We start from the raw sequence: 10,996 nt of genomic DNA, 5'->3' as shown, positions 1-10,996 counted from the left end.
TAACCCCAATTCCCAAAAAAAAAAAAAAAAAAAAAAAAAAACCCAAAAAACAAAAAGCAAACTTTCTGCTTAGATCAAACCTCCCTTATCATAGCACTGTATAATTCTAATACCACAAGTATGATTTTATATACACATATATTTAAATAAATACTTGCTTCACATTTGGGATTATATGCTGTCGGGGCAGAAAATGGAAGCATTTTTATTAAATGCTGAAACTTCAGCACATAGAACATTACTGAGTAGGCGCCTGTTAAAGTGTTTAATAAATGAAATCACCTTTGGTTCATCAGATAACCACCACCACTTGGACAGAAGCTGTTCCAAACAGAACCAAAACCAGTAATTCAATATGTTCAAGTAAACGAGTAGACTGGAAGATTAGGGCTATTTGGGTAAAATGACATGACAGAAAGAAATCAGAGAACTGCCACTGCCTGCCTGTACATGCATAAAGAGAAGGAAAGCTAGCAATGGGAATTTCTCAACATTTGTCCTTATTAGATTCCTTCAATAGCATGTTAGGTAAGGAAGGCAGATTTTTTTTTTAACACAAAGATAAGGGATTTGGACCCAAAGAGAGTAATAATTTTGCTAAGATCTTAAAAACAGTAAGGAGTAAATTTGGCATTTGAAATCCAACACTGTCTTTCCAGGATCCCATGGATACCAAAATCACAGATGCTCCAATCCCTTATATAACATAGTATATAAGTGTTTGTATATAATATATAAACATCCTCTAAATCATCTCTATATGACTTATCATACTGAATACAATCTAAATGCTAAGTATGGTAGTTGTTCTACTACATTGTTTAGGGCTGAGTATCCAACCTTTTGGCTTGCCTGGAACACAATGAATGAAAAAAAAAACAGTCTAAGACTGAATATATAATATATAATACAGGGGCTGGAGATTTGGCTCAGTGGTTTCGCCACCTGCCTCACTAGTGTACAGACCTGAGTTCAATCCCCTACACCCCAAAAATAAATAAATAAATAAATTACAGTTAATGTATATAAGTAACAAAACCACCTTTTTGCATTTTAGCTTACTAATTTTATGAAATAACAAGTCCAACTTAATAATTAAACAAGAAAATTGTATGTCTGTTTAAAAATAAAGCCCATCTTCACAGGCACATATGCGTGTAGGAAGGCTGAAATACTATCTCTGTAACCTGCTGTTATCTCCAGCTGCATGGGGCATGTGACCTCTGATCCACGTGGGTTTTGCTCGACTGTGCAGGTGCAGGAGGAGGAATGAGTGCTGCACTGCTCCTCCCCTACAGAGTTCCACAGTTAACGGTGCAGTTGGCACTGCAGCACTGCACAATCAAGTCATGGAAATATGGCTGAACATCACAGACTGCTAACCATTTACAGTGTCACGGGGCCATGTTCCTAGTTGTCCTGAACCACAGGTTAGGCCTCCTGATTTAGGAAGGATGACCAGAAAAAGTCTATACAGATGAGGAACCCACAGATAGAGAGAGGGTTGACTGAACTGGCTTCCCTATTCCTGCAGAAAAGTAAACACAGTGGAGTGAGATGGAATACATACCCAAACTGAATTAATGCAGGTCTTACCTGCATTCTAGTGAGAAAAAAATTAAAATGATAAAAATACACATTAAAAACTCTTCAAATAATTTACATACATAAAATTTAAACCTCAGCTGGGTGAGGTGGTGCAAGCCTAATATCCCAGCACTCTATCCTGAGGCAGGATCTCAAGTATGAGTCCAAAATGGGCAACTTCATGACGAATGAGGCCCTGTATCAAAATAAAAAATAAAAAAGTTTCAGGGATATAACTTAGAGCAAAGGTGCAGGATTCCATCCCCAGTATTGGTATTTTTTTTAAATCTTCTACAGATTTGTGAAGTTCACCAACTCCCTCATCAGAATCTGGGCTTATCTCTCTTCCCCCAGGCATAGCTTCTAACTGTAAGAGGCACGTACACAGCAGAACTAATTCTTCCTGGCTCAGACAGAGGACATCTTCCTGTAACACAGACTTCTGATAGGAAACTATTGGCTTTCCAAGTACAATCTACACCACCACATCATTCTGTGCATCTTTCTTACCTAGCTAACTCACCTAAAAAAAGGACTCTCGAAACAATGCCCTAGAAACTGATCCAGTCTTAACACTTAGGACTTATACTTATTTTCTTAAGTATACTAGACTCAAAAGTTAATTTAAAAAAATACTAGGAATTTCAGCTTCCTGAGAAGGGAAGCAGAAATAGTAACGGGGAGAAAGGGACAAAGGGTTTATGGGCAGGACATGGAGGCCATGCTACTGCCAACCACTAATTTTTTTACAAGATGCACGCAGTATCTCTTCTCTAGAAATCAGAATTTCTTACTGATGCACAAGGAAAATGTCAAGCTCTGAGCGTGGTCAGGGTGTGACAAAGAAAAGAATGCCTTCAATGGGTCTGGGGTATGGTAAAAATGGCCCATGTTCCAAATACAGACCCTTGTTTTGGTAAACAAAATCATTACTGAAACACAGCCAGGTTCGATTGTGCATACCCTTGGCTGCTTTCACAGGACCACAGCAGAGCTGAGCACTTGCAACACAGACCTTTGGGCCCACAAGGCCAACAATGTGTCTGGCACTTTATAAAAAGGTTTGCTGATTGTGTTAAAAGATATTTACTTAATACCTGTTAAAATGATAAAATGTTAAAACAAGACTCGTAAGACAAAACTCGACACGTCCTGTCTGAGGACAAGTACCCTGCACCTGCCACATGGCAGGCATCTCAGAGAGCTCCAGAGGCCACTCAGAGGGTGAGTGAAGACAGACCACCTCCTCTGGGGATGTGTCTAGCACAATCAGGTCAAGAGACTCCAATCTCACCAATAAGCTGCAGTGCTAAGCACAAAGTGCTATCTGTTCACACAACAGTTATCTGTTCATAGTTTAAAAAGAGGGGTGGGGGTATTGGAGCTGTTATAAGCAACGTTCATATACTACAGGACAGAAAGCTAGCTTCTGAACCAGGAAGAAAGAAGATAAAAAGCAGCCTCTTCCTGCACAGGATATATAAAGAGTACTGAGAGTGTTTTTGCTTACATTTTAAATGAGTGATCTTGAAAAGGAAACACATAATAAAAGCTTTAAAACTCCAGGGGAAGTGAAGTTTTGTGGACACTCTATTTCCTGCTCTTTCTGAAGTAAGGGGGGTGGTGGTGCTAGAACAGCTCACAGTGACCAGTAAGCCCCTGCAGCATTCATCTCTACAGCTCCCTGCTCTGCGCCATCAGCCACAGTGGCACTGTCCACACCCCAAACACCTCCCAGTATGTCACTGTGGGAAGGCACAAGACTCAAGGAAAATAACACAAGCAGGCAATCAGCTTCAGCATGGGGTAATAAGCAAAGGGACTATAGAACAACTTTCTAAATTAGAAGATGGGCCAGAAGTTTCTGGCCTAGCCTGGGAAGGAAGTCACCAATCCTTCCATCTATCCTAAAGAAAAATGAAAATGGAAATACAAAGATAACAGACCTCCAAATGGTATAGCTCAGAAAGATTTTAACTCCCTAAGGACCAAAACATCATGTCATATCATCCTTCGAAACACTTTACACAATTAGTTAATTCATGACCTGGCATGGTGAACACATCTGAAGCCAGCCTGGGCAACTTAACTAGACCCTGTCTCAAAATTTAAAAATGACAAAAAATGGGTGACTGATGTAGCTCAACACTCCCTATTTTTAATCCCCAATACCAGCAGAGACAGAGAGAGAGGAGAGAGAGAGAGAGACAGAGAGACAGACAGACAGAGAGACAGAGAGACAGAGAGACAGAAAAGAAGAAAAGTCAATCCATATTTGAGAAACAAACTTTTCCATAAATTTCAGTTTGAAAAATAGTTTAAGACAATGTCTCACTGTGCACAGTGGCTAATTAACCCATGAAATGTATACAGACCAAAAGCAGTTTAATCTATGGCTTTAAATAGGGTGACTGACTGTCCCAGTCTTCCACCAGGCAGGACTTTCAGCACTAAGACCAGAATGGTCTTGGGCAAACTGAGAAAAGTTGGTTACCCAAGTTTAATTCCAGGAATTAAAGTAGTCTAAAAGTTATTACAGTAAGTTGAAACTCAGAAAGAAAAATGATGCTGCCATGGTACAGACAGGATCTGATTCTGCAGGTCACATACAACGCAGAAAAGCATATATACCACATGCAGCAGGTGCTATCCAGAATGGGAGTAGAAGAAGGTGAAAGCACAGGGCCTCAGGAAGAGACTAGAACGAAATCTTGAAGGGAGAAGGCTGAGACACTACAGAATGTGTGGTCACAGAAACAAAGGTCTAATAAAAAGCATCTAAGAGAGGGCAAGGAACCAGTCTCACTGAAGCAAGGATCAACACTGGGAAGCAGTAAGACATCAAGTCCATTAGGTGGAATGTTAGCCAATTAGGGTGGTTAAAGAATTTGGATTTCATACTGTTTAAGTAAGACTTTATTTATGGAGGTCATGAAGAGTTTCTGAGAAGGGCAGCAAGCTACATACAGACTGATGATAAGAAGGCCGGAGGTATGGGCCAGGGATTTAGCTCAGCGGTTCAGTGGCCTGCCTTGCAAGCGCAAAGATCAGAGTTCAATCCCCAGTACAAAAAAAAAAAAAAAAAAAATTCAGGAGGTAAATTTCAGGTATTACAGTGGTAACCTATGAAAATAACAGTTCCCAACATTCTTAAGGCTCTAAAGGAGAGATATAAATCTAATATTATAAATTATAATTGGTTATATTATGGTTCCAAGAGCATGTTATCAGTTCATCTTTTAAGTCATGTATCTACAAATTAAAATACTAAAAAAAATCAGTCTATAATCATCTATAAAACCTATTTTCAAAACGGCATTACATAAGCCATCCAAAAGTCTTATCTTTTAGGGATTCACAAGCCCACTGAGGTAATAAGACTTAGCATGAGACAGAAAACAAGAACAGTGTATAAACGGTGTATAAACGGTGCATTTTACATGGTAAATACGTAAAAAATAAACAAGATATCTATACAATGTTTCCTTTTATTTTCAAATGGCCTATGCCTGTCAGCTTCTCTGATCTGATTACAAAAGACTTGACAATCACTGCATTCACTGTCAATCTAATAGCGAAACTCAATAATGAAAGTGCTATTAGCACTATAGACGGGAAGGAAAAGAACTGAGCTGAGAGAGCCTTAGAAGTGCTGCTGAGGCTTACTAGCTATCCAAGATTCAGAGAACAAACATTTCCTGAGTGGCCTTTGCTGACACCCCTTGATTTACCCAAACTAGATGTGGATGACCTTCTGCTGAGCTTTCACAACCTTTGCTCCCCTGTGTGAAGTACTTCCCCATGAACTGAGGCTCAGGGCAGGGCCTCATCCCTGCAGCTTCTCACCCCTCTGCCATGCAGTGCCTAGCATGTATTCAGTACCTACTGAACACAGTAATTCACTATTGTTATTCCTAACATTTCAAGGCTTCATCCTCTATCCCCTGAGCTTTAAAGGATCATGCCTTGAGCTTAGAAGAAAGCAAAGGCCATCAAGCCTCACTCACTACACATCTCATATCCTCATTACAGAGCCTCTTGGGTAGTCAGAGACAGGAAGCCCACCACCTCCCAAGACATTCCAGCTGAAACTGTCTAAGAGTTCTTCCTCTAGTTCGATCAAAATCTTTCACTGCTGTGAAAAGGGCAGAGCCAAGGAAAGAGTTCTTCTAAATTTTACCTCATTAGAGAACTCCCTCCAAAGTGACATCCAATCTACCCTTCAACAGTTCCAAAGTGTAAATCTACACCCTAGTGTCAGCAGCACAGCCAGGTAGGCTCTACTGATCAGCGGCTAAAGGCACACCAAGGAGACAGGCACAGAAGTATGGCTCTACCTTGCCAGCTCTGCAGCACTGAGCAAGTTACTCGGCCTCTGCAAACTAGTTTTTGCATCTGTCAAATGAAGATAAACTGGTACCTTAGTCCATAGGGCTTTTATGAGGATTAACCTATAGACCATGTTAGTGAAGGATCTTAGTCTAAAGTGTCAGAAATATGCCTGGAACAAGTTCAGCAAAAAGGAGGATTATCTGGCTTTTGTGTTAGCTGGACCTCAAGGATAATAAAACCCATAGACTTAAACATCAGCATACTCCCCTGGAATTCCTCATACTCTGAGATGGGTTTTCTGGAATTGTGGCCTCTGGCAGCAGGACCAAAAGAGAATGCTTTCCCTTAGTACCAACCTGAAAACATCCAGAGGCACGTGCTTGGTACGTCGGGGGTATTATGACCCTTGTTGGCCACACCAAGTGTGAGTGTTGGATTACAACTGGTCAAAAGAGGGAGGATACATTTTTTGGGAAGATAGTAGAAGGATTCCCAGATGGACAATATAATAGAATGGTCATTCAATTTTATCTATATTATAATTATCTCATCTAGTGGTTTCCAGTTTAGAACCAGGTATGCACAAAAACAATATAGCAGGCCAATATAGAGTTTTTAATCTGGTATTCTGCCAACTTAAAATTTTTTGAAGTCACAGCTACTATCATATTTCACAAAAGGATATACCTAGGTGAAAGAAGTTAGAAAGACATAATCTCAGAATAAAGGACAACCATTAACTCGTTTTGTTTTATGAAAGAAGGCTGCATTCTCTGTAACTTTCTCATTTTGATTAAGGTCTGGCAAAACCATCACCCAGCTCTGATGCCTGGGCCTGTTTGGAATTTGGAAACCACTGGTCCATGTCACAATCTGCTCCCAATCCACAGGCAGCCTCAAGCCCACTCGGGGCCCTAGGTGATCAAGGCACACCACACCTCCAGCACAGTCCCCATCTACACAGAACCTGGCACTCAGGGCATGCTCACAAGTTACCAAAAAAGATTCGAGCATAGTCTGGCATTACATGGTTTTATCTATGCTGGAACATAAACATGGCACATGCACACATACACACTTTAAAATTCATGTTCTCTTTTCACAAAGTATTGGAGTACTTTTACATATATAAATGCAGTCAATAAAAGACCAAGATTCTGCCGGGCATGGTGGTGCATGCCTGTAATCCCAGCACTTGGGAGGCTGAGGCAGGAGGATCACTCTGAGTTGGAGACCAGCCTGGGCTACATAGTGAGTTCCAGGTCAGTCTCAACTACATAGTGAGACCCTGTCTCAAAAAACCACAACAACAACAAAAACAAAACAAAACACCAAGACTCTTACAAAATGTGCTGATGAAGAGAAAGGACACTTTTTTCTTTCTTTCTTGGTACCAGGGATAAAACTCAGGACCTTATGCTTGCATGGCAATTTTTTTTTTTTAGGCAGGGTTTATATAGTCCAGTCGGAACTCGAACTCACTGTATAGCCCAGGCTGCCTCCCAAGAGCTGGGATTATAGGTATGCACTACCACACCTGGTAGAGAAAGAATATTTTGACAAAAGTACTTTATTTCAGTTATATACTCAAATATAATTCTCTTAGGATGTCTGAAGTGAATTAAGGCCTTCTCTTCTAAATCTGGGAATTGCTCTCGCTGTGTATAGACATGTGATGAAGGCAGAGTTTAAGCAGGTGGTCTGAGAGATGCTTTCACTCAGTCATTCACTCAATAAATACCTCGGGGCCTATCATATTTCAGGTACTATGTTAGACAACAGGACCACAAAGATGAATTACAGAACTTTCACAAACCAGAAAAACTGAAAATCACTAGCATATACCACAATCTAAATTAAATTACTGGTCATTTTCTTCAATTTTCCTTACTTAATAAAAGATGAGAATCATTTAAAATTTAGCCTTGTTAAGTTCTAACAGAGCACATAGTGACTGCACACAAATAAACAATTGATTTTGTATTCCAATTTTCATCTGCTTATTGAATTAGAAGTTCAAACTTCGGGCAACTGAAGTAGGATATCCTTGGAAGCAAGGCATTGCGCCAAAGCACAGCATGCAATACTATATCTCTGAACAATTACTTCTTGTTCTGTGTGCCTGGGTAAAGCCACAGGTGACAAGGCCAATTTTTCTCTTTCTAATTGCAGCAAAGCCTAGAACTATATTATTCAATCCCTTTTGGTAAAAGTGGTATCCTAGCCTAGGTCTTTATGATTTTTTGTTTGTTTGTTTGTGGTGCTGGGGATCAAACCCAGGGCCTGCATATGCTAAGAAAGCAGTCTACCAAGACACTAGACCCCCAGTCACTCTAGTCTAGGTCTGTAGGTCACTAACACTTCAGTTACTTTCACTTGTCTTCCAGATTTCATGGGTAGAATACGAGGCTGCAGGGCAAGAAGGGGCAACAAAGGTTCTACTGGTGACATAATGTGACAAGAGAGGTAAAACAGGAAGTAAAGACTACAATGGGTCAGACAGACAGAACATAACCAGGGAAGTACAGGAAGGCCAGAAGGAGAAGGTAATAATAGAGTAAGTCAGGAAGGGGACGAAACACACTATAATTCAGATCAGATCAGCGTTCTGTGACGTTGTCAGGAACAAACAAATGCTGGATGACAGAACTGTGACGTAGACATGCACATACTTTAGCTGTAAAGCTAACACGGGTCGGAGAGCTCTTAAATGGCCAGCTAAAAGAAGATTCACATTACCTGCTACTAGTGTTTGTAGTACAAGTAAAGCACTCCAAGTCAGGAACTGGATTTAAAATCCGCCCTAGGAACTCTGACTTTAGGGGAAAGGTTTAGCGTTTCACAATTTTCAAGAGATAAACCTTTACCAAGGAAATTCTTCAAGCTTACTGATAATTAGTAACACTTTTCAGAAACATCTTTTAAATTTAAAAGCTAGTGTTAAAATATCAAGAGCTAGCATTTGCAGCTGAGGCAGTGTTATGAGTGTCAAAGCCGAGTGTCAGGAGGAGGGAACGAATGCCTAAGAAACAGGCTTGTCAAATTAAAGAAAGCCAAAGTTCAACAGCCCACAGGCACTAATATTCGCTCTGCTGTCTTTAAAATGCACAGAGTGGGAGTGACTAAAACAGTGCACACATAGGGAGCAAGGACTACTTGGTAATTCTACTGTCCACCCTGAGGAAAAATACAAAGAATTAACTAGTACACACTATTTGGGTGGAAAATTTTAACATTATAAAAGATAAATATATCTTAACTCCCATAATAAAGTTTAAAAAAAAACCTTGTCCTATCCAAAGGCTGACTTTTTACTGTTTGTCCCTATTTTAAAAATAAATACATAATTAAGTTTCTAAATTTGTTCAGTTACTAACTTTAAAGTTCTAACTATTTCACTAAATTTGGCTTTAATTACTCTGCTGTTTTTAAATGTTGATGGTAGCCACATAAACTTGTACTTGATTATATTTCAGCTTTTTTAACATTCCAGATTTAAAATAGGCTTTCTAACATAGCCACTCCCCCCATAATCATATTAAACAAATGACTCTTCCTAATTGTTACACATTTCAAAATACTAATCAAATGATATTTTTTGTATTCTCTCAAGGGAAACTCCTATCAGCAACCCTTACTTCTGCATCTCTGAGGTCCTCTAAGGTAAATTTTATTCTCATGAACAGTGATTCTCAAACTGGGGGAGATTTTTGTCTCCTTGAGGTCTGTGCATGTATGTACACAAAAAGGTGTGGCAATGCCTGGAGATATTTTGGTTGAGGCAACTAGGCTGCAAGGTATGCAATACCACTGGCATCTAAAAGGCAGGGGATGCGGATGCTGTCAAATTGAGAAGAGCCCCTCACAACGTAGAATTATCCAGCCCAAAGTGTCCCTTGTGCCTCTGCTGGGAAAATCCTGTTCTGAACTTAAACGAGCAAATTTGCAAATAGAGCTGACACACTCAAAAAACAATTGCTAAGTATGTAATTCAAAGTTCACTAAGCCTTGTGATTAGCAGAAACTCCGACATAAAAGTTGCTTCCCATACCATCAAAACACATTAAAAGGAACTTTCACTACCCAAGCAATTAATGATATACTTTCTTCAAAAAGAACATTTCGGAAGAAAAAAAGAAAAACTAGTGATATTCTTGTCAGTTTTCTATGCTTTAAACTTTCAGGGATAAGCACTAATCATCTCTAACCAAGTCCTTCCTCTCAGTTATTAGATTTTTAACTGGCGAGTTTAAACGAAAGAGAAATGTTACGTACTTGATACTAATCGGTAAAATAATCTTAGACCAAAATATATTACTAAGGCATCTATCATAACTTTAATGATTACCTGGCAAAAGAACTGGCTCCAGTTTTTTAATCTTCGGTTCCGAATTGATCTTATCGTCAGTCTGAAATACATTAACAAATTAAAAGAAAACCCAGATTCCCCTCTCATCAGTACTAAGTGATGACACTCGGGACAGACACATATCTCCCTACTAGAAACTTTTATGTTTTAATCACGTCTTAACCGAGTTCTTTTTAAAATCTGTTCCTTACTGACCTGGAAACCTGACAAAAATATCCAGTCTGTGCCGCTTCCAAGTGTCCCCGTTTGTGACAGACAAGTTACCCTCTCCACCAGATGCCCACAGACGCAGCAATCACGCTGGCGGTCGCGGCGGGGACCATCGCCCTGCTAGGAACTAAATACAACAAACCCAGCTCCGAACTCTCATGGGGCTCTCGCACGGCAAAGCTAAGGACAAGTCTACTTCGGGCAAAGAATGGCTGCGGCAGAGTTTTTACAAGTTTGAACTAAACAAGCAGCGGCTCCGGGGGGCTGGGGGCGCCGCGTCCGGGGACTGCCCGGAAGCGCCAGGAGAGGGGCGCTCTCAACCAGGGGTGTTTACCTGGGCCGGCGGCAGGAGGTAGGACCTGAAGGAGGGTCTGGGCGGCTTCAGCGAGAACATGACGCCACTGCCCTTTCGCTCCGACCCGGTCGCGGGCCAGCAGCAGCGCCGTCGCCCCCGGGCTTGGAGTTCCCCTTACGGCGGCCCAGGCCCGGTTTGCGGCC

The 10,996-nt window shown here is 40.6% G+C and overlaps 1 protein-coding gene across 4 annotated transcripts in view; it reads right to left on the bottom strand.

Moving 5' to 3' along the window:
• Positions 1–10,990, bottom strand: part of Mtmr10 (myotubularin related protein 10) — a 42,723-nt gene extending 31,733 nt beyond the window's left edge. For 3 of the 4 annotated variants that reach the window (XM_010638214.2, XM_010638216.2, XM_010638217.2), the window contains exons 1-2: positions 10,833–10,990; positions 10,268–10,328 (exon numbers count right to left, since the gene is read on the bottom strand). In XM_010638214.2, coding sequence (XP_010636516.1) covers positions 10,268–10,328; positions 10,833–10,892 — 121 coding nt within the window. In that variant the 5' untranslated portion in view covers positions 10,893–10,990. Of the gene's footprint in view, positions 1–1,667; positions 1,751–10,267; positions 10,329–10,832 lie in introns of those variants that run through there. The other variant, XM_010638218.3, reaches the window with a different exon arrangement.
• Between the last annotated feature and the right edge of the window lie 6 nt (positions 10,991–10,996).

This window comes from Fukomys damarensis, unplaced genomic scaffold (assembly GCF_012274545.1).
Source record: "Fukomys damarensis isolate Sample0158 unplaced genomic scaffold, DMR_v1.0_HiC HiC_scaffold_7, whole genome shotgun sequence".
In the NCBI taxonomy this organism is placed as follows: domain Eukaryota; kingdom Metazoa; phylum Chordata; class Mammalia; order Rodentia; family Bathyergidae; genus Fukomys; species Fukomys damarensis.
The sequence above is the reverse complement of the archived record's forward strand: the minus strand, read 5'-3'. Positions and strand labels throughout refer to the sequence as shown.